Source organism: Aythya fuligula, chromosome 7 (genome assembly GCF_009819795.1).
Source record: "Aythya fuligula isolate bAytFul2 chromosome 7, bAytFul2.pri, whole genome shotgun sequence".
Lineage (NCBI taxonomy): Eukaryota > Metazoa > Chordata > Aves > Anseriformes > Anatidae > Aythya > Aythya fuligula.
This window is the reverse complement of record NC_045565.1, coordinates 14,039,076-14,064,240: the sequence shown is the minus strand read 5'-3', so window position 1 is coordinate 14,064,240 and position 25,165 is coordinate 14,039,076. Positions and strand designations below refer to the sequence as shown.

Below are 25,165 nucleotides of genomic sequence, written 5' to 3'. Positions count from 1 at the left end.
TAATTCTGCTCTTTGTGTCTGTACTGTGCACCAAGTGAAGCAGGATTCCTGTGGGGAAAAATAATATGTAATCATGTAATTAATTGAAGACTTACTCCTACTGATTTTATGCAAAGGGACAGAATTAAGGCTGCCTGAGGATATTTAAAATTGGCATTTGCCTACTTTTTATGAGTTTACTCAGTAGCTTAAACACATCTTTTAGTACAAACTTTGTATGATTTTTTTAGGTAATTTTTTTTAAACACTAACAATTGTTTCTATGTCTAGCTGTAACCACATCCCTATCAGATATAAGCAGCAACCTTACTTTGTGAACCAAAACACTGTGAATAAAGAAATGAGTTTGAGTGGCCTCCATTTAACACATGATCTCTACCAGCATGACCTCAGTAATTTTATTAGACTTTTATCAGAATAATGCTGATAGCTTTACTTTATATCACCATTTTGAAGCAGATAGGCTGAGGGGAAAAAAAAAAAAAAAAAGGCCTTGAAGTCTGTGCAGTCTTCAGCTCCCTTGATACATAAGATACAAGAATTCCTTTACTTATTCTGTATTTTTAAAGGTATACTAACCAACAATTTAGGCTGTTTAACCTGAAATTAGACTGAAACTATTCTAGAGCTGGCCGCAAACTGATTGGGGAAAGTAAAGGTAGTATACATTTCCTTAATGCCTCATCAGAATTCAGAATCAAAACTTTACAAACACACATTACAGTAATGTAATGTGCTGGATACAGCTGGATTCCATTTTGCTCACAGATCAAATATTATTATTTTGGTACTGATTCCTTAGTCTTTATCCTTCACAGTGACTGGAATTAAAAGCGATTGGCAGGAGGAGGAGAATATTAACTAACTGACCAAATCTGATACCAACATCATTTCTGTGACAGCAGAGAATCTTGTGACACCATGTGTTGGATCAGTTTCCAGAAAAAAAGCTACAGGCTAACACTAAAACTGCATTTACAGTAACAAGGACATACAGACTTAATCATAAAGTATGGGCAGTCTTTCCATTCTATTGCTATTCTCCTGATTATTCACTGCAAATTACATCCATTATTTACTTATTTTTAATCGTTGAAATGTAATTATTAAGAACAGGTAAACTCCAAATTTTTCATTCTGATAAAAACATCCACCCTCACTTTACTCTGTTAAATCTAGAGCATTGCTTTCGTGCTTTTACCATGAGATCATTTCCCTCCTGCCTGTACCTTTGTGGGTCATTTATAGCTATGATCATGCTAGTGATCTGATATGCATCTTCATTTGTTTGTACTGGAGCTCATGTTTCTACATTTTGTGCACACAAGTGAATGACACTGATACATAGAGTGGAGAAATAGGACCTCTGAATGGTGGTTTTAGTGGCTGTCCCTCCTAAAATCAATAGGAGCTTTTCACTGATTTCAAAAGGGTCAAGGTTTTGCCATACTTCCTCAACTTTAGAAATTCCTCTTTTAGAATGGGTATGGCAGGAACTGAAATACCACAGCAATGTTCCTATAAAGTTGGCCAACCTACAGTAAGTTTTTATAAATTTAGACACTTCTTATGTAGATAGAATGATTTTTGTTTCCAAAGGTTTTGCGGGTATAAATGCAACAATAATGTCATAAATAACCACTATCATTCTGTGAGGGAAGTCACATCAAAACTGGCTACATGCAGTGCACTACAGTGAATGTTCAATATATAACACAGCTAATACATTTGATAGCAGCTGAAATTCATCCGATGAGGATGACGAGGCACTGAACACTGCAGCAAATATCTTCTAATAAGGTCTCACAGGGCTCTCTTTTCATAGACACAGTAAGGGAAAAGCTAAGTCCTCAGGCCTATAAGTAGACAAAGGTAAAAAAAAAAAAAAAAAAAAGCCTAAGATCAAAGTCAGTATGAATCTGTCCAGTTGGTGTCCTAAATCACAAAGTATCAATAATATGGCTTTGGACTTACAGGCAAGATTGAAACCTTTGGGAAGTTATGCAGTGTCTCCCACTCCCTTCTCAGGTATTCAAGTGAACCCACGAACACAATGTGCTTGAGTTCATGGTAGTGAAAGTTGCTGGCTCGTAATGGCATCACTAAATTTCTTAATCCAATCAAAGCAGATTTAACATCCCCAAATATGCAAACGACTACATGCCCACTTAAAACTGTCATCGCTGCTTCACTTCGAGTCTAAAAAACAAAACACAACAAAACAAAAAGACAAGGGAGAAATGAAACAAAGGGAAGCTTAAATCAGATATTGAGTTTTAAACCAGGACAAATACAACTGTCAATATTGTTCATGCACAAAGAAGCAGTTTGATAATAGCTGTTCATTTTTACACTTATTTATCCTTCGTTAAATGTGCTCAGCAGAAGAAAATTCCATTCTTGTTCACAAATCCTTCAGCACTCAAAAAGACATTGTAGTGGACCAAATTCTGATCCTGTATATGTTGCTGCACATGTGGATTAATACTCTGGTTACAACAGAAGCACTATGGATTTAGCTATGAACAGATTTTGACCTACTGTGCATTCAGCCATTAGAAGGGTTATAGGAAAGAGATGCAAAAACAAACATGCTTTAGCTTACAAATCACTAGTGTTTTTTCAGAACCAATCTGAAAAGCAATGTGTGAGTGCTCAGTGGTCTTAATAAGGCTTTTGCGGCATCACAGGTATCTTGCGAGTTGAGGACCATATTCTCTTAGAGTCAACATTCTCATTTTAGAACAAGCTGCTACCACCCTGAGAAGCAATCAAAAAACCCTCTGCACTGCTCCACTTTACCATAGACGCCCACCATACTTCAAGCTTCTCTCAGAAAGAAAAATCTAGTGTGTAAGATCATGACTAATACTAACTTCTCAGGCCAATCAGACTTCCTGAGTATTTGGACAGACAGAAATAAATTTCATGAAGTATATTTAACTGATGTTAAGAATTATCTTCTTGTCTCAGTGACAAGAATTACATTTTTGCATTAATCTCATCAGTGGTAATATCAGTTGAGCAGGCAATTCAAACACCACGATGATTAAATAAAGTCGTTAGGAAACCATGACCTTCATTTCTGGAGCCAATCTTATCATTACTGCACTCCATCAAGTAACTGAAAATCCACTGATATCATATTGCCAAGAAGTTTTGCCAATGAATAAGGCAATGGTGAGCTGCATTAATATTCCTCTCACTTATCCTTACTATATGTCCTGTTTCTGAATTGTGGAAGCATAACAATGTGTAATATGGACTAGAATATGTAGCAGAGATGTTCATTATATAATAAGGGGAACTCTGATTAGAAGTTCTCTAATCTGTTAAAAAGAATACAAGCTTCCGGTTTCTCTTGGGTAATTAACCTGACGTTTGTACAACTCTCCCATAAGACTGGTCTTGGCCCTTCATATGAAAGAATACAAGAGTAAATGATGAAGTTAAGCATGCATGTTGTCCCATGCCTCTACAGATAGTTCTGCATGGACTACTGAGACTTTAGAAGGCAGACCAAGTCTTTAGAAAAATATATAATAAAAGGTACTGCACAGTTGTTAATCTGTAAGTAGTCATGTCTATTTGACTGTATCAAAAAGGGGAGTCCTTACTACCTGATACTGCTCAAATGTTGCAGAGTCAAAAGAGATGCTGGGCAGGAAAATGAATTATTTCCTGACCAAGACATTGTCAAGTATCAGTTAGTGGACAACCTGGGAAATCTTTAAATTATGTACTAAACTGTATTTGTGTGATCTCTAAGGACAGTGTTAAATTTTCATGGATCTGAACATAGACATACATTGTGAACTGTGAGCTTGACATGGTGTAGGAAAGCATTTTGTTGGCAATGTCTTTATTGGTGATAGTGCACAAAACAAAAAGAACCTGGCCAGACTCACAGATTCACAGGCTAGTAGGAGTAAAAACTGACATGCCATCATCAAGAGATAAGAAGTGAGGCACTCCACAGTGACATTTTCAGAGAAACACTCTGAAGAGTGGTACAGTATATAAAGGTCATACTAAGTCATCTTCTAAAATGTGTTCTGAACATGAAGGCAAATTTTTATCACTGTCTATTACAAAATATTGTGCAGCAGGGTTGCTCCTCCTTGCCTGCTGAATACATACATATAAATGCATACTAATTAAAGCTGTTTAGCCAGGCTCTGTCCCACAGTTCAGTCTCTAGAATTTGGAATTGACTTGCTCGACTATCTAAACACCAATACTGCAATTCCGAGCAATGTCATATTTAAAACAGAAACACCCAAGGAGAAGTGGAAACAAGGTTTTTACCCCTGATCATTACAATAAACTAGTGCTGTCATCATCATTGGCTACACCATACCACAGTGCAGGAAAATCTAAGATAGCAGGCTCAGGAAAAGCTTTATAATGTGCAACAAAGTGAAGATCCACAAGGGAGTTCGTTTCAGATATCATCAGTTCTGAGAATGAAATCTGGAGTTAGTTACTTGTTACTCTTAGGCATGAGTACATGAACACAAGTGGCACAAACCTTCACTGAGCAAAATAGACTGTGATAGGCCTTCTAATTATTTTTAATGACTTGAGTCAGTTTGATGCTTCCCCAGTTAAACAAATGAAGCAAACAGACTAGGCTCACTGCAACATGCTAGAAAAGCAGACTAGTAGTACTACTTACTCTGGCCTATTTGGGCATCTTGTCATGTTGGAAATTGAGAGAGAAGTTTTAAGAGAGCAAAATTCATATAAAAAAATAAGAGATAATGCAAAGCAGCACTTGCCTGTATTAGAATCATTACTACCTTGTGTAAAGACATAAATGGGGTACGTAAACATTTAAATATTTCCAGCATGGATTCTCTAAAGATTTAAACTCGATATGCAAATTTCAGTTTATGAAAAAAGAAAACAACAACAACAACAACAACAACAAAAAACCAGTATATTTTGGACTGATTTTTATTATTGATTCTGGCATACGTATTTATATAATAATAAAAATAATTCCTTAACCAAAATGCTCGCTTCAATTTTATCACATTGTGTTTCTGATTTCAATATGCTAGTTTAAAGGATAGTAGAGATTAATTTATCAATATGTTAGACATTAGTGCTATTGGTTCAAATAATCTCTTTTCAAACACAACTTATCATCAGTACCTACCAAAATGACCTTTTCAATGTCCTTGGCTGGACACCAATGAAACATCCCAGTAGAGTCATATTTTTTCACATTGGCATCCATATTGTCAATCTGTTCATTGCCAGGAATTAACAAGGGGTCATGCCTGGGGAAAAACAAGTTGAGGACAACGTAAGTGGAAAATATTATGAATTATGGATGGAAAAATATCCCAAGAGCTGTGTACAGAGGGAAAAAAAGTAAAAAATGAAATGTATTTACACTTCAACATACTTCTGTGCAGGCACTTTAAAACAAAGGCTAAAAAGAAAAAAAAATATTAAGTTTTAAATTTTGGGTGCAATTTGAAAGATTTTACATGCTCTTTCCACACCAATAACCATTTAGTTTTAAACAGGGCTTTCTGACACCATAATGTATATAAAAGTTTGTTGTTTTTTTTTTGTTTGTTTTTGTTTTTTTTTTTTTGTTTTTTGTTTTTGTTTTTTTTTTTTTGTTTTTTTGCCAGTCCCACCCCTCCAAAATAAATATCAGAGTTGCTATTAGCATCTGCAATGAAGTAGAAAGGATAGGAATAGAGCCCCATGCTGACTGACTGGCATAAGTATGGAAAGCCAATTACTTGCTTTTACCACATATAACTTCTGACGTGATGCTCTTCACAGTAAAAGCTTTAACAGGCTGCACTTTAAATATTTTAGCAATTTGCCCAATCATATTTTGCTTTTCCAAACTGAAGCCCTTTAAAGATTCAGCGGTATGTCATTTTAGAGCGGACTGACTAACAAATGCCCACATCTGGAATACATGATCTTAATACCAAAGAACAATGTCCATTTTCTCTGACAACTGTATCCGTGATAACCCCCTAAGTGTGTGGTGTTGTTATTTTTTTCCTTTTGTGTGTGTATGTGTTTTCTAGCAAGATTTGAAAACACAAGGCTTCTCAAAGGAGAAGCAAATAAAAAGACGTTTTCATAAACTTCCTTACAGCAGTACAGCTACACCTAAGCACAGATTCATACAATACACAGTCCTTTATTTATACACTGAAAAACAAAACAGAACAACAACAACAAAAACAACAACAACAAAAACAACAATAAAAAAACATTAGGCTAAGAACTTCAACACTCTCACACTCTCAGTAAGGACCCCTAAGTGATTACATTACACAGCACAAAACATTAGATGGAGGATCTTCTTCACAGAGAACCAGTAAACTGATCCTTGAAATATTACAAGTAAACAAGGAACTGATCTTTCTCTGGGAAAACTACAGTCTTTACTTTAGGTTTCTGTCATGACTGCTAGAAATATACTGACACAGAATTGTAACCTTTCAAAGAAGACTATACTTCTACTGTAAGAACGTGCCAAATATTCAGAGACAGGCAGACAAATTTTAAAGCAGTTTCCATTTTGAAGACTTTTAAGGAAATGCCCATATTGGCTGAACTCTCGAAACGGGAGTTTCCTGCTTTTCAAGCACTTGAGCCAGCAGAATGTGGTAAGACTCTTTCTTTTCAACTGTCCACTAAAGGAAACTTTGAATGTTGTGCATGGCATAGGTTAATTTACACTGAATACAGGATGATAAGTTACCATGTTTAACACAGTTACACTTGCACGACTAAGAAAGGTATAATCTCTAATTCCTTCAGGGTGATTACTTTTTGTAATTTCATAGTCGCTGATCATATAGCCATTGAAGTCAGTGGAACATTCTCATTCATTTCATTCAAACAGGGTCAACTCCAAAGACGGTAGCTTAGAAGAACTTGAGAAACTATTAATATAATGATCCAGTTAAGCCAGAGTCTCTTCATGCTTTAAGAAATAACAGTGCAGTGGGCAGCTAAGTCATAAATTGGACATTTGGAAAGAAGAAACACTGTTTTCAAAGTTTTTTTACATTCACTCAACAGAGATGGAGTTCAATGCATTTCACTCTCTAGGGGACTGCATGCAGTCTGACCCTGCTCCAGGTTTAGTAATGAAAGTTTTTGCAAAATTGTGCTCCCTGTTCTGTGGGAGACAGAGATGACCTGTACCAAAGTTTTTTTGTTTGTTTTTCATTTCTATAAAAATATCCAGAGTCTGCATACTTTTTTACTCCATTGGTGAGTGAGCTGCAACCATAGCAATTTAGCTTGAAATCTGACTCTAATGCTGTTCGTAGTGTGTTCTTTTCTTGTCATACTTGCACGTGGTACAGTAAGGTCTGCAGCCATGGATGCAATACTATTTGAAGGTAGTACTGGAGTTCAGACATTTAATGGGACTTTATCCTGGTTATTGTTTTCTGACGGAATGTGTTAGCTACATGTTTCCTAATAAGAAACTTTGTCAAAAGGTGAGGAATCTTCAGGAGAGATGTTTTTATTTGTCCTTTTTTTTATTTTTCTCCTCAAATCTTTATGAGACAATTCTCCATGAACCTTTCCTAGCACAGCACTGAAAAAAAAAAGGCAAAGTTCACTGATCAAATCTCCTCTTCTCATTCTTTTTCTCTGAGAAAGCAGATGCATATGGGAGGGAATTTTCCCCTTTATCAGAAAAACTACCTTAAACCAATTTTTAAAAAATGCACCATTTTAATTTTCTAATCAGTGTATCTTGAATGCTCTGAGACTTGAAACTAAATAGATCAGTTGAAGCTTTCACACAAATTAATATTTAGCAATACTGTAATCCCTTTCACAGAAAGGTTACAAACTGAAATATAAGAACAGATATCTGACTTGAAATGGTGGCCAACTGCCTTGAGGTCTGAGACAATTTTTAGTACGTGAGTGCTTAAAGCCTAGTTGTAGTCCTGTCTTGGATAAGGGCTTTGCATCCTAAAGGGGAAAATTTAAAGTAGCTTGTGCCAAAGATAAATCAGAATTTTACCTCAATACTTTATTTTCCAGTTACATTAGGTTTAAACACAGGAGTGCTGTAGATGGCATGAGGAGTGTGAATAATCAAATATAAGTTTCCTTTTGAAGTTTTAGATAATATATACATATATATAGAGAGAAATATGTGCACTTATTTGTAGGATGATAAACTATTTAGATCCTCTACTTTCACTGTTTAGAGTACAGCAAGTGGTGGTCTTAAAAGCAGCAAATTGGAAGGGGCACACAACAAGGAAGTATGCTAATAGAGCCTGTTGTACTATTTTTGTTGTAAGATAACAGATTATTGTCTGAGAATGAAACTGTGATAAGACTAGCCATGCTTTGTGTTTCAGAATCCGTGTTTTTTACAATTGTGTCCATTATATTGAACGTATGAATCTTCCGAGATAGGCTAATATCTTCATCTCTTTAATCAATGATTTTCCATCCTCCATAAAGCAATCTCTGAAGATGTCTGCAGAGGCTGAAAATTGTTTACAACTTATTGTTTCTAGGGTCAAACTTTGTCCTCAGATAATAGTGGATACTTAGGGAAAAGAAATAATAATATATCTTTGGACTTGTTTTGCTGTTGTTGTTTCTTAGCCCATGTTGTTTTTCTGAAGTACTATATTAACAACACAGTATTACTACTTTAGATCTATACACATTCATAAATCTGGTGATCCAAACTTGTTTTGCAAATAGTAAAAATTCATTAAGACAGACAAAGAGAGGCCAAGGCTGTCAAATCTGCCTAAGGGGTTTGGACACCCTCTTCCCATTAACATTCATACTACACATAGCATTATATTTGTTCTTATAGCCAAATCAGGGACTGAATGTTTCTAGAGCATCTCTGTCTGCCTCACCCTTGAAAATGGCCCTGTCAAGCTATGCTTGAGTCACATTGGCAAGTTACTCTGGAAGTATTTGTATTAGTGTTGTAGTTATGATATCCTCCAGGGCTATAATACTATCTGCTTGAAAAATGCTTGAAAAATTCACATTATGGAAAAACAAAAAACAAAACAAACAAACAAACAAACAAAAATAAAATCCTCTTTTTTTTTTTTTTTTTTTTTTAGATGAGATGTTGGCTTTTATGGTTTGCAATGACCATAGAATTTAGTCATTCCAGGCCGGAAAAGACAGGCATGAATAGCATGCATGGAAAAAAAAAGAGTGAAAGCTACATTTCCCTCATTCGTAACTCCAGTTAAAAATTTGCTTCTCTGGCTCTTATGGCAGATATTGCATACACATGACTTAAAATGAAGAGCAAAATGCCTTCTTTTCAAGGTTTTCAAGAGCATATTGTGCCACTTATGATCAATTAAACTTGAGAATGACATTAAATGCCATGTTACAGCAACAACTCCAAAAAGGCTGCCTGGAAGACAACAGCTAGACCATAAATCCCATTTGCAGCACCCCTACTGTGAAGAAGCCAACATTACATTTTAAAGAGCACTGCTTTCCTTGCAGACATTTATAACCACTCCAAACTTACTTGCAGATTTTGAGTCTGGAACTTCTGTCTGCAATTTTGCCCTTCTCACATAGATACACTGTGTCTGATTCTTCCACACAATGAGATCGTAAGCAGTCTAGTATAGACTCAGGGTCTTGAAAGTCACCATGTGTACGAGCCAGGAACTTCGAGTTTTCCTACCTTACTTTATCCGTGGATGTGTGTTTGCGAGCATAAGCACACACATAATTTTAGGAAGAAGGACAGGGTTTGCTGAAGATAAGGACTGAAGACACGCTAGAGAATGTCTCACGCCTTTGAAATTTCTCCTACAACTATCCTAACAAATTGTGGCAATTAACATGCTGTTAGTGTTAGATGTATGCAGCCAGTGCAGGTGCTAATAATTGAAAAAGCATTTAGAGCTTTTACACCCTGACTGAATATTTCATGATGTGCTGCATGTTTCACTATTTACTCCGTGGGCCTCTGTCACTTCAATCTTCGCTGACTGCTTTGACTTGTGCTATAAAGCTCAACCAAGATAGACTGACGGCTTGTCACAGGCAAACTCCACCGACTCCTGCAGCTCACTGGGACTAGCTGTGAAGGTTGTCACGACATTCTGATGGAATTCAGCAAATGTTTTGTGACTAATACACCCAACATTTGTCGGCTACCATTAGCCATTCCCCGTGACCCTCTGCAGTCTGTGTATGTGGCTGTGTATATTAAGTTGTAATGAGAATTTGTTGCCTATGTATTTTACACTAATGATGCTCCTACTGATCTTTACTTTCACAGGTTAATCAGCAATTAATTTTGTAAAGATTTAGTGCACAGATGCAATGAGCTTTACAGAAGAACATCTAGTGCAACTACAGAAAGAAAACCTGGTGTTTTACTGTTAAATGCTTTTATTTCCATATTCAGAATCTACAGATACAATCCCACAATGTCTTACATTTTCCATAGATATACGAAGAGGAATGTAACTAATACAGTGGCTGGTACACAGTACCCTATGCTAGCTTACAGGCTGAACTACTGTGCTAAGAATACTAATGATTCTTCCTCCCCTGTTCTCCTCTCTACTCAAATATTGTTACAGTTTGTTTGTTTGTTTGTTTGTTTTTACCTCAGAAATCTTAGTGATGAGTTCATGTTAATTTATCAAGACTACTGAGGATGCTGATATAGAGCTGTTTACTGTCAGAATCTTGCTTATTAAAGTATCTTGCTACCTCAGGACATTCTTAGAATATGCTTCTGAGGTATGAATCCTTTTACACAGGAAAGTAACAAAATAGTTAACTTTCAGAGTTTTATATAAGCAACTTAACAAGGGAGAGACAGGCACACATCCTTTGTTCTTAAAATTTCCCATTTATATGTACTCAAGCTGCAGAGCTAGCAATCATTGCAAGGTAGGAGAAAGTACCTGAAAAAATAATTTTTCATTTGAAAAATATAAACCCACAGTTCAATGGCATCATAAAATATAGGAGTGATGTTTTCCACTTAAATGAACTGTAGCCTTTATACCTTATGATAAAAGCTACCTCTGTTGCAAATCAATGTTATAAAAATTAGCTACTTTCTTTAAACCTGGTTTATGGCTGAAGAACGTCTTCTTTCCTTTACCTTGATCTGACTGGGTCTTCTCTTTCTCTGAACTTTATAAAAGAGCTTGTTGATTATTTATTTATTTATTTATTTATGGAAATTTCTCCTTTTCTTTCCTGACTCTGTTCTCTCATCTCAAAAACATTTGCACAAGATTTCACATTACTTTGAAAAACAATCTGATACTGTTCTTATTTCCATAGTTTACAACACAACTACCAATGGTAGCAATCATCAGCGGGCTAACGTATACTACTCCCTACCATTCAAACCTTTTAAATGTATAAACTTGGTAAAACCTGGTCTAAAATAACATGGTGATTACTGAACCTGATGCTTTTATTTGCAGCAGTGAACTTGTCAAACAGAACCAGGAAGAGAATTGTGCTATTAGGAACCTGCTGTGTCACAGCTTACTTTTAATTTCATATTATCAGTGCATAAAGTTAGCCTTGTAAATCCTTAACAAAAGCTGTCAATTTAGAGTATGTTATGAAAATCCAATGCTGAAGGACATAAATATAAACCATTATTACAATTAAACTGTGAGCTTTCAGCTCTTCAAAACTTGCCTTCGTATCTGGTTTAGGGGAGTCTCCAAAAATGATCAGATTAAACTCATTATACCAGTTTTTGTTAAAGAAATATTCATCCTTTTGACCTCTCCTCATTTATTTTATTTTATTTTATTTTGTTTTATTTTGTTTTATTTTATTTTATTTTATTTTATTTTATTTTATTTTATTTTATTTTATTTTATTTTATTTTATTTTATTTTATTTTATTTTATTTTATTTTATTTTATTTTATTATTCCTGCATGAAAGATCACAGTTTCAGCTTGTGGAAGGGCAGTGCTACAGTGGTAGGGCATATGCAAATTCACTCTGAGAGGCACCAGAAGAAATGTGTTTGCACATGCAAGGACATGGAGCTGGATGGGCAGATGAGGAGATAACGTGTGCACAGCCATTGCTCATATACTTAGAATATTATAGCCAGCTTCAGGAAAACAGAAATGAGGTTTCCCACTCAACTTCAGATAAATCTCATTAAGGTTTCCAAAAACGTATGCCAAAAAGCTCACTTTTTCCACGTCACTTAGCTGAACAGTCTCTTGACAGTCTCTGAACTAGTTTTATGGTTTAGCTGGGAATTATTTTGGGGCCTTGATCAAGAAAAATCCTCAGGCTTATGAAATTCTCCTTGGCAACACACTGAAAATCCAGCATCCTCTGATGTTGCTGATTCGTATATGATCAGGGACACTAATGATAATGACCCTTTGCTGAGTATGCTACTTGTCTAGAGGCCTATGTCAACTACACCATTCCTTTCAGAGTGGACAGGGACAAACTATTTGTTTGCTCTTCAGGCCCCTTGGGCCCTGTCATATGCTATTTGTTCTTGCATTAAGAGGTAGTTCGACTCAGCTGGGCTGACATTTCCTTTAACTCAGTGTATTCCACTCATGCAATAGCAGCTACCAAAGCAGTAAGTGAAGACTTGAGCCCCAACAACAATCCTTTTAAGTGGCTTTTTTGATTTAAACCCAGGGCTTTTCACATTTTTACTGGTCACTCTAAATCAACAATGACACTTTTTTAAAACTAGCTTTGCTATTTGATACTCAGGTGACATAGCCTGTTTACTATGGCTGTTCATCAATAGCATACATCGAAACTTATTACTGTCAGATAATGAACAGGTGACTATGTCACTGCCTGACACCAGAAGCATCAAATAGTCCCACTTTCCTCACCATCTCACGAAAAAGGAAACTTGATATGTGATTATTATTCACAAATTTCTTTCCTTTTCCTTTCAATTTCCATTTAAATTTTACTTCTTATTGCAATAGTATGCCCTTGTGTTTACATCTCCACAGGAGAAGTATACTTCCTTTTTCCTTTTGGAATTCAGGTATATTTGAAGAAGACCCATGTTCTTGTGGGTTTAATGGGAGAGACTTCTGCTGGTGTGAAACAGATAAAAAGTAATTCTGACAATGCATAGTGGCTCAGTATTTTCCTAATTCATTCACATTTATAGCTACAGTTGCATTCTGAACTATTTTTACCTGATTAACCACTGGTTCTTCTGGCATTACATCAGTGTGATTCTGCCAGTGTCATTGGATGTGATACAGGAGTCAGTTAGAACAATGACTTTGTAAATGTGAATGTAAACCATGTATGACATATACAAAGAACATTTGAATATGTGTCATTTATTTATTTCGGTTAGTGACTTATTGATACCTAGAAACAATAAAATGAAAAAATTGACATTGAAAAGATGTCTTCAGTCCATCTATCAGCATCAGATTTGATAATATAGATTTCTATTTATGTATGAGTGAATCTCAGGAATGCCCACCTTCTGACCAGGTCTAAATAAGCACCTGTCACAACTTCCAGGGGATACCTGTGATACAGCATCTGGTCCTCTGTTCTATTTCAGTGACAGCAGAGGTCGCATAGTTTCATCTCATGGCATAATACCATCCTCCCTGATTTGCCCCAGCCACTGCAGAAATCTAAAATCTATGCAGCATTTTCAACATTTTCTTAATTGTAAGGCTGCTCATAAAGTGACTCTAGAGTCACAGCTCTTATTATAATTTACAGATGAACTTTCCACATACTACTTCTCTTTTACATGCTCCAGTCTTGTTCTTCAGGCCCCCTCTAGACCTAGGTCCGCAGCTGAGGAAACTCTGCCAGCTGTTTCTGTGGGAGGGACAGGGATGAAGCTGGATTTGAAAAGGCTCTTTTAATGTAAATTTAGGAAGAATATTGCAAAGGTATATATCAACTGCAGACATGACAATGTTTTAGCTGACTTATATTTTTGTGCACTTTTAGCTGACTTATACTAAATATTTCTGGGCAGGAAAGCAAAGCAAGTACCTGTCACTTTAGGTAACCGGCAAGTATACAAACTAGCAAATAATACAGCCCACCTTCATTTATTGTAAAGCTGAAAGATGGACATTGCACACAAAGCTATGCAGAGTTTTCTTCTGATTTAATCAGCTTTCTCTTATTTAGCACCTTGAACCAAAGATCAGTCAGTGTAGATAATGGATAAGACAAAGAGACCATTGGGTCTGGGGAGAGGCTGAGGGTGCTGGCGGATAAATTAGCAGTAAGAGAGAAGAAGAAAACAATGTCTAGATCTGGAAGCCTGGCAAGTTCTCTGCTTGCTGCTCGACCCGTATTTAGCAATTCTGATGTGCTACTGAGCAGACAGCTCAGGCTCAGGACGACTACTCTCCCTCAGTCCCTCTTCAGCAGGCAATGAAGGCAGGCTCCACTTTGAAAATCTTCCCCCATCATGCAAACTGACACAGGCATGCTTTTCAAAAACCCACAGCCAATCTGTTGATCATTACTTATTTACAAAGGCCTTCGGGCAGAAAGTCCTGTAAAAACCATACTTGATACGGTATACACTAGCTTTTTCTGCTTGTGGAAAAAAGTACCCCTAAGGCTACCTCAAACCATCACTTTCTATTGCACATAAAATGTACCGTGTAACACTAAAGTATTTAATATATATGGTATAATATATCTACAGGAAAGGCATTTGTGTAGAAGTATGTTACCCTGTATTTGGTAATTTGATGTTTTGCTGAAGGCTATGACTTGAAAAAGCCTGCACCTAGTACAGAGGACCTGTCATCTCAGTACCCAAGAGCCAATAGAATAAAGAAGTACCCTTAAGCAGCAAAACTTTGACACAGCTTTGAAGCATATGAAAACAGTATAACTCCACAGAATTATTATTACTCAAGATCAAAGAAATGAGGCATACTTTACATAGCAAACAGGGACAGTGCACTCAGCTCCAAATGTTTCTTTTTTTTTTTTTTTTTTCTCTCTCTCTTTCTCTCTCCCCCTTCTCCTTTTTCTTTTTATTTTTACTTCCCCAAAATTAGTATTTGGTGGCAAGACACTCTCTCACATTTTAAAAACTTTAAATGGTTAAAACTACTAGCACCAGATAAGAAGACTGTCCAAAGGTAAGTAAATTGAAAATGATGCTAGGATGACAACTGGCATAATAAAAATGAGAAGCTTGCCAGTATGCTCATTTTATTCTTCCTCATAAACTGTAAACAAGCATGTAAATCAGTGTCATATGGGCAAGACTGAGCTAACAGGAAGGCAGAGAACTTTTAATGATACATTTAACAGAAATAGATGGTCAAGAGTCAAAAAAAAAAAAAAAAAAAAAAAAAGAGGACACAGCTGTGTGCATTTTCCTCTGTGAATCAATCTCACTTTTGGTTCTATAGTGTAAACAGAAATGAAGACTTGCAAAAGTTATGTCCTTAAATACGCCCTACAATGCAGAAACAATAAACAAGCATGGATGTTCTTTTAAAAATTCCCAGTCTGAAACGCAAAGAGACATATTATTTACCTACCTGTTACCCAAATTCTTAAAGGAACACAATAATTGTCAACAATAAAAGCAAACACAAGTGAATTTATATAGGAAATAAATATACATTCATACTTTTTTTTTCACTTAACCTTTCTGTTTGCAGAACCGTTACTATTATACATATACCCAAACCCCAAACTGCATGAAGGTGGCTCTATCTAAGGAAGTTTGCATTTTTTCTGTACACGTATGCAGTAGAAAATCACTGCTATGATATTTAGTTCTGGATACAATTATGGACCAAGGTTCTAGACTGGTTATTTTAGATATGCAAAAGCAGAGGAGGAACTGCCTCCTTACAGAGGACTCCACATCTACTATTTGATCCTGTTGTGACTGACTTGAACAGGCAAAGGGTGAAGAAAGTGAGACAGAATGAAAATGCCATATTATTTTAATAGATTCCAATTTCCTGTTGTAGTTCTAGTTTTAACAACACTCTTGGAGGAAAACTGTCCTACGGAATGAAACTACATAGTTATACAAAGATGTTACAAGTGTAAAATAATGTACATATAGCAACAGGGGAAAAATATCACTAACAAGATGACGTTTTCATCACCCACTTTTAGAGTATATACTACCCTTTTAAAAAATCATTGTGTTTCATAATTAATATGCTTTTAACCTGAGTACAACTGCATTAGTTTTGAACTTTGCTTTGGCAAGTACATAGATTATTAGACTTTTTTATCAGTCTAAATCAATTAACAGAAATTTGATTTCAATCGACAGGATAAAAGGAAGGTAATATTCAGGTTCATTTTTGATTGTGATGATACATCTCACATATGGCCTTAAGTACAGAAAACAGTACTCAGAGGGAATCCAACAAAAAGAGAATTGCCTGAGGCAAACTAACCACACGAGTTCCTCTGATTGGATAGTGCTATCATTAGTGCCACTGCTGTTTAAGAACTACACACGGACAGGACAGGGTGACAGCTAAGACTTTAAAGCCTATGTATTTTTCAAACAGCTTTTCAAACTGTTTTTCATGACAGAATTTTTTTCAGCTCTATCATTAACTGCTGACAAGCTGACAGAATAAATACTTCAGCCTTTCAGAAACCATCTAACAATCTTTTTTTCCACCCCCTCCCCTTATTTTTTGATGTGGGGGGAGGAGAAGGGGAAGGGAGGAAGAAAGAAAGGGGATGAAGACATGAGTTTTTTACAGTCTTACCTCATCAGTTTGGGTGAGGAGTTGGGTGAATTTCTCATGCCTCCATTTCGTTGCTTTTTTTTGGGTGACAGTGTCGATGGCTGCTCATCTTCAACTGGAAATATAAGGAACTCATGAGATTAAGCACTGTTCTAAGTACAAAATGAAATACAAGTGAAGTAGCAAAGAACACACACTCTATGTCCATTCACGCACTGATAGTTCATTGCTAACATAGGCCCAACAGTAATAAAAATCAAATACATGTTAGTCAAAGAAATTGGTTTGAAGGAGAAGCAGGGAAGAGTACCAGGGTTTTGAACACAGGCGTTCAAATTGCTTTCTTACTTCAAAAACAAAGGGTGGGGGAACCACATTCGGGTTATTCTTAGCATTATTTTCAGTTAATCTGAGCTACAGAAAAGTAAAATTAGTGCTTTGCTATATTTCCAGAAAGATAAAGCACTATTTGCAATACCAACATAACAGCTGCCAGCCTGCTTTTGCTAATGAGCCAGACACCAGTTGGTTCTTGCTCCTCACATGCCAAACAACAGAGTCTTCGTGAAGAGATGTAAAATATTCAATGCCTTGATGTTCAATGATTCAGTTAGTCGGGACTGTGAGCACAGCCTGCCATTGTGCACAGATCTCCAGCACAAGTCAGACCTCATCACTCTACCCTTCTCACAAAAGGGAGTTGTAACAGGAGAGAACAGAATGAGGTTGAATGGAAGTGGGGAGACAATACCTGTGTAACAGAGGATGCATGTGTTACACAGTCTTTTAATGAGGATGAGGTGCACTTTCAATGACAGATCAGTTTCTAGATGTAGAATCAGTTATGATTTTGCCAATCATAAACTAATCTTGGATAACCTATGTCACAATGTTTATTGTTTAAACAAGTGCAGCTTCCTAATAGCTCATCTATAAGAATTATCCATCATCGTTACTGTTTCAAGACTGTTATTGCACTTAATAATCTGTGCATAAGGTTTACATTTGCTAGCAAAGGGAATTATGCCTGCTTTCTCATATTCACACTAATGCTGAGTTATTCTAATGTAAAGAAGGAAAAACAGACTTTTTTCATCCTATTGTTAACTTGAAAATGAACTAGAAAGCAATATAACAGATGCCTAGAAGGCTGTTACTTTAGAGCTAAAAGGAAAGAGATTAGTAGCAGTAGTAGTATCTGTATTAAAAGAGCTTAATACACATTAGCAGTGCACAAGCAAAGGCTGGAAAAAAAATCAATTTGCAATGAGCTACATAAGAACGACACCAAAACCACAAACCTGGATATGTGTCACCTGCCCTAGATTTATCTGGGAACAAATTAAGCAATATCCTTCTGCTATAGCCCTCTTCTGACACTACTTTATTACAGTCTGCGTTCTAGCCTGTCATGTCTGTCTGTTTTCCAAAGTCTGCCGTGGAACTTCATATTGCCTTGGTCAAGACCGAAGGACTGGGCCCTGAAAAGACAGATGTGCTGTCTTTTTAAATGACCTGGCATCATGTAACACATCCAGGCAATCAAAGCAAAAGAAAGCTTAGCAAAAGAACACAAAAGCAAATGAATCAACCAAACAAACAAATAAAAAAAAATGCCCCAAACAGTTGTGTAAAAGGTTATACTTATTTCAGAGCAATGACTGTCTTATAATGATTTATTTCACTAATTTAACTCTCTGTTCTCTGGCAGCATCCCCAAAGACAAAGCCATTTCATTTTTTATTTTTTTTTCTGATGCTTATTGATGAATAGTCTAGTTCTATTCTTTGGTTGAGATAGAAATATGTCCATAGAAAATTATCAGCAATATGCAATCGGAAATTTTCTTTCTGGTATTAAACTAGATCACTTCATTATTCAGTTATTTGTAAGCTGAAGTGTATATTTACAGAATTATTTTGTTAGTAAGGAACCTTTTTTTTTTTTTTCTTTTTTTTTTTTTTTTCCCCTGATTATATCAAAGTTCAAGCATTTGTGCATTTCAGAATACCCCTCTTGGAAATGGCATTGTCTCGCTATAAACTTATCTATCAAAAAGTTATTCACATGCTATCCCACAACACAGACAATAAGCTGCTTTCAAGACATACGCTGTGCTTTCTTGTTCTTTATATTATATAAATATTCAGTTCTAAACTAATGATTCTAACATTTAAAAGATCAATTGACACAAAACTATGCAAAACGTTCCTTACAGAAACAAGCTACAACTGATATGTTTCACTCTCCTGGTAGTAAAAATTCTAAGTTTCACTTAATTTCATCTACTACCATGGAGTTACAGAATATTAGTAAAGAGATTCAGTATTGCACCGTAAGTATATTGATATACGATTTTAATAGTGTAAGGAAGCTATATACCCATCAATACAATATACAAAAACTTACAGGAATACAAGACAACTGTAGATTGTATTATAGCAGTTATATTTCTATGAGCAATAAAAAACAATACTAAAAAAGAGTAATTTTCCAAGCTTTCAGCTAGTTCAAAAGACATGTCTGATCCTTTCAAATAAGGATCTTTTGTACTGTATGGTCCAGCATTCATGTTCTCCACTGCTACCAGTTGGTACTACTTTGTTGCCCAATTGTAATACAAAGTCTTGGTACTAATCATCCAGAATAACCACCTATAGATTTCTAGCAGTCTGAAGTTATTTTTTGTTCTGCATACACAGTAAATAAGCACCCTCTTTTGATATGTGCTTGTCATACTCAAACTGTTACTTTCACTGATTGGCTGTAAAGTCCAAGGTTAATGTGGCTCACTAGTTAATACCTGTTAGCAAAGCCTTCTGAGATCTCAATTCATTGCTAAAGCAATGCCTTGCTAAGCCAGGAAGCCATTCATTTTCATTGTAGCAATGAAAGATAATCTGTCTTAATCATATTACATTCAAACAAGATTTTTTTTTTCAATGAAATCTGTGTGCAGAGTTTATAGTGCATCTGCAGTTTAGATATGCAGCTCCATAAGAATGAGGGAAGGGAATCTATGTATCTGAAATATATGAATGGAATGGAATAGAGACCATTACCTATGGTGTGGTTCCTAAAAGTGTTGCAATGATCACTTCTTAGTAATAAGTAGGATATAAAACATATTTCATTACATATGATTCTCAATTTCCTGTGTATTTAAAGAAACAGATCCAGAAAAAAAATTAGCAGTCATAAAATATCAATTTAGTTTCATGTTTTCTGTGTCTGCATTAATTTAAAGGGGAGTCTTAAATGTACTTGTTCTTCTGAAAGACAACCATATTTGAATAATGGGTTGTGATATATGACAACTCAACTCTGATGTTCTATGTTTGACTTAGTGCATTTGTTAATGAGAATATGCCCCCATTTTTAGTATATTTGATGTCTTTATGCTACAGGAGTTGTATTAAAATGCAGTCATATTATATTATGCAGACTTTCCTTACCAGCTTTCATGAAAAGTGCAAATAAGTTCAAGAATTGGACACAGAATTTTATAGAATCTGAATTCAATCCAGTCTCTGAGTTCTAACAAAAATCAAGATCTTGTTTTGCACATCCCTAAGTATAACACTTACTGTACTGTTGTAACAACCCAGTGCTCACTTGTCTAATAGGCACAGAATCTAACAGTTTTGCAGTTCAGGAAGACTCAGTGCTAGAAAAATGTCAAGCAAATCTAATGAGGCTTTAGATACTCTGGTTTATACTGGGGTTTAATTTAAAGTTACACTGATGTTTTAACATGTTTGCTTATTCTTGAGTAAAGAGGATTCATTATTTCAATGACATAACTTCCAGATAATGTTCCAGGAATTGATTTAAGATGTGCTGGTAATTTTAACAGCCTTAATGTGGAGCTGAACATCTGTAACAACATATTACTTGACTTTCATCCTCATTTCATTTTTTAAGCAAAATAAAAGGAATGCCTTTCAGAAACGGTAGACTAGTTCATAACTTCTTCCTTTGTTATTTTGTTACCATTTTTTAAAATAAATATGTCTCCTTCACTGTCTCCCTCAGGTCACTACTAGCACAGTCTATAGACTCCATTTTTTTAGGCCCCCAAAAGAGCTGTAATCTGAAACTGCATCTATGTTACTGAACAACACACAAACCGGAATACCTGGTAAACTTCTTTTGCCTAGAATGTAAATGCTTCAGAGCAAATAAACCATATGAAAGGTAAAGCACAAACCACCCAGAAACATTAGTTGACTAGCTATCTTGATTAACTTATTAATCACCACATCTGGAGAAACCCACATCTGTAAGCACTTAACAGAGCATTAGTAATGTCATAGTCACATTGAAAACAGATTGCAAAACCATGCACAAACCAATTGGAATTGCCTTATGCATCCAACTACAGGGCTACCTACGGAGATCTTGGTTCAACCCAGGCTTTTGGGAGTGGTAGCGGTATTTTACAGGCAAGCTGAGTGCCCTTTGCAATCTACAGTAGGTAGATTTTCCTTGTTCAACAGAACTCAATAAGTTAAGGTGCAGCAGCGAGGGATTGTTGGGTAGGAAGAGGCTCCCTTTACGGTTATTAACAAGTGAAACAGGTTCCGGGGCTCCTTCAGTGGACTTGGCACCAACCAGTGCATTAGTAGTTGAATTCTTGAATTGATATGAACTTTTTGGGTAACTTGGTCTAGCTGCATTCTTTACTTCTAAATAATAAGAAAAAATGTAAATTAATGTCTTTGTATTGAAAATGATTTCAAACCATGAATGAATTTTGATATCATGTGGAATTACAGACTTTAAAGCTTAAAGTATCAGTTTCTACAGTTGAAAAAAAGGTTTATACCTGCAGCTTTTTTTTTTTTTTTCTTTTATTTTTTTCCCCCAAAAATGGCTTTTTATAAAAGAATACTTATAAAAGGATTATTTCACAATATTATTATCTTTAAGCAATAATCCCATCCTAGGGTAAGTGTGTCTGAGGAAACACTTATTTCCCATATGTTGATAAAGGCTTTGAGATTTACTAGCTGTGGAAGATGTTTATTCCCCATATTCTACTGAAAATGACAGGGGAGGTAGAACAATTCTGCTATTAAAATACGTAAGAAATAATAGAAGAAAGGTCAACACTTTAAAGTTGTGCAAGCGTATTTATGGAATTAAACTAGTATTAGGAACCTACATAATAGTAGTTGGGTGTTCAGAAGTGCTGAGTGCTGTAAATTTCAGGAGGTCATATATGTAGCATCTCTGAAAATAAGACTAATAAGTTTAATTTCTTAGAAACAGGTTTGATTTGAAACTGTGATCCTTTTTGTTTTTCCTTTTTAATTTTTTAATATATCAAAGCTAATTGAACTACAAGAACATATTAATATCTCTAACAAATGCCACCCTCTGAAAAAGACAATAATACAATGTTCACCAAATATTTTTGGTAAAAATACACAGTAATACTAGTTTCATTCTGAATGGGTATATTATAGAGAAGGTATACTACTGAGCCAATAAGATCTTATATTCTGGTATGTGTTATGAGGTGAGAAGGGAGTAGGGAGTAGTTTATGGACTGATAATCTTGCAGCATTATTTCCATATGTTTCAGTTGCCTTAAAGTTTCCATGGAGAACTTTGAATAGACAGTAGCTCAAAATCATTTGAGGAGGTCAGTGTGCTTTTTGGTATTTTCGTCTAGTTTATTATTAGCTAGAATCATTATATTGTAGATGGACAGATACATAAATAGCATCCACATGCTTGCCATTTGTGCTCAAGCACTAGATCTGTCTCTATCAAAAAAGCTGATTATACATGGATAACAAGAATACTTTGAATGTACTCTTTAACCAGGTTCACTAGGTTCAACCATTTGGTGACAAAGTCTCCATTCCTATTCAAAGATCTCAGAGTTAAAGGCTTGCTGCTACTCTGAGTGATATAGATTAAAAAAAAAATAATAATAAATAAAATAAAATAAAAAATCAGAACAGAACCGGAGTCTAATTCAGGGTTATTTTGCTCTTTTTCAGATAATAGTAACATTTAATGTGTAGTAAGAATAATGCATACTCAGGAAAGTTGAGATGACTTTTAAACCACTAGAGGATAGTGTATATCTTTCATTAGCAAAACTTCCACAAAAGAATTGCTGTGCATCATATTGGATACATTACTAAAAAAATTATCCATCTTACCTCAGAATTACTGCTTTTTGGTCAAATCTTGTACTTCTATCTTTGGTATTCCTCTAGTGAAACAATTTTCAGATGATAAAATAAACCTGCAGAGCCCTATCTCCCTACGCAAGCTACTGGTCAAGCACGTATTTGTACAATTTAAAATGTATCTATCCAGTTCAACCTTTAAACTACAGACAGTAACATTGGATATAATCTGTGTATATCTACATGCCTGCATCAAAGCATCTTCACATGTTATAGAAGGTAATAATGCTTATCCACCCTCCAATCAACTTAAGAAATAACACTTTTTCACAGTCTCTTCTGGAGTTCAATAGGTAATAACTTCAGATACAAGATGTAATCCTTATGCACTAAACTTCCATCATAGTGTATATCTTATGGTATATTCTATGCAGACATAAACAAGGATTGCGTGCTTTCTCCATTCCTCTAACAGAATTATGTATTTTTTACCCTAGGAGAGTAAAATTGTTTGCTTTTATTCTAAATAGCCCGTCAAGATAAACTGTACCACCAACACATCAGGATACACATGGAAATACATGTGCAAGCACAGAGATGCAATTTTGAACAAAAATATAACTGCGTTCTTAGATTAAGGAGTATTGTATAACTAGGAGAGAAATATAGGCCAATGCTGTCACTTCTGCAGGTACATAACATTATGTGCAGGACTTAAAACACTTTTAAAGTATCCTGTTGTTCAGCAGATAATTTTTATAAATAGTTTCTTAAAAATCTGATTGGTTGTTTGCACTAGTATGTGAATTCATTTCCATGGAAAACATATTTGTGACACAGAGATTGCTCTTAATTATATGGAACTGAATACATTCTTACAGACTGTCACTGTCTCACAAGGTTTGGCAACCAAACTGCTTGGATCGGGGTAATTTGTTGTACCACTGTGCAATATTAAACCAGAACCTCCACATCCACAAGAGTTCTCCTCTAAGTATGTGAAGAGTTTAGCACCAGCAAGTCTACTGAAGGAGAACTACTTCCTTGTCACAGTTAAATTAGTTTTCTTTATCTAAAACGACATAAGCAATTATTTTCAATGAAAATGGTCACAGGATGAGCATGCTGCCTGCATTGTACATTTTGCCACAGTTTGTTAGAACTATTCAGGACATTCACCATGTACCCAAAGGCGTTATCATTAACTAAGAATCATAGCATTTATTAGTCATTTTGAGAGCAAATGAATAGCTTACTGAGAATGGCAAACAATAGGAAGTGGATAAGAGTAGGAATTTAGGAAATTCCATGTTTTCTGTAATATTTCCTAATTGCATTACAGGAAAATACTGTGCAGAACTTGATCAAAAAAAAATCTGTCAACATTACATAGTTGTAATACCTTTAAAATGTGAGATATTAATGGGATTTAGATAAAGACAGTTTGAAGCTGCATACATTTCTACCCTCTTTCCCCCACCGTCAAGAATTCTCTTTCAAGCTCAATGATTATACACTTGCCTACAGACTGCATTGAGGAATCATGCCTGTTTCTATTTCTATACATTTTATTTATTATAATGAAGATAATTTGAAATGCAATCTGCAACTCCCTGAACATTTTTAAAACAACCAACGTAGATAATATAATGCCTATGGCAATCTCTATTTATTCTTTGCAAGCACACACTTGCCATAACTTAAAACTGTGCTGAGCTTTAATTTAAATGTAACAAGGCAGAATACCAGTACAGTGCTTTCAACAAAATGGCTGAAACTGGCTTCAGCATGATTTGCCTGGAAGGGAAGATGAAAATGTGTTTTAAAGGGGAAAAAATATCCTGACCAAAACCAGACATTCTAAACAACCACCACCAATGCCCACCACTCCTTTCCTCTCCCATCTCTATCAGCTGCTAGGCTTTCAGCACCGTTTTTCGCCAGACACTAACACAGTGTTTTCCTTCTTAGTCAGCCATCAGCCAGAGCTGTCACTTGCAGATACTTCATTTTTGTTTCAGTCTAATTCATACTGCACCCCCTTAATCTCTGCAGTGAATAATGTCATGTCCCTGTATTGATATGCCAGATCCAACACTAGAATCATAGAGAGTGCTTTTAACAGTCAGACTATCATTGTTTGAAACAATATTTTATTCCCCCCTATACCCCACCCCCTATCTCTTTCTCCTAAGCATCTTTCCAGCTGCCCTCCAAAGGAGCAATCACTGCTTTGCAATCTGGCTTGTCTTCCAAAAAGCTCAGC

The 25,165-nt window shown here is 35.6% G+C and overlaps 1 protein-coding gene across 30 annotated transcripts in view; it reads right to left on the bottom strand.

Annotated features, from left to right (window-relative positions):
* Positions 1 to 25,165, bottom strand: part of KCNMA1 (potassium calcium-activated channel subfamily M alpha 1) — a 470,776-nt gene that overhangs the window by 45,292 nt on the left and 400,319 nt on the right. For all 30 annotated transcript variants that reach the window (XM_032191476.1, XM_032191474.1, XM_032191475.1 and 27 more), the window contains 3 exons: positions 16,772 to 16,865; positions 5,165 to 5,288; positions 1,975 to 2,199 (listed from right to left, as the gene is read on the bottom strand). In XM_032191476.1, the coding sequence (XP_032047367.1) occupies positions 1,975 to 2,199; positions 5,165 to 5,288; positions 16,772 to 16,865 (443 nt within the window). The remainder of the gene's footprint in view (positions 1 to 1,974; positions 2,200 to 5,164; positions 5,289 to 16,771; positions 16,866 to 25,165) is intronic.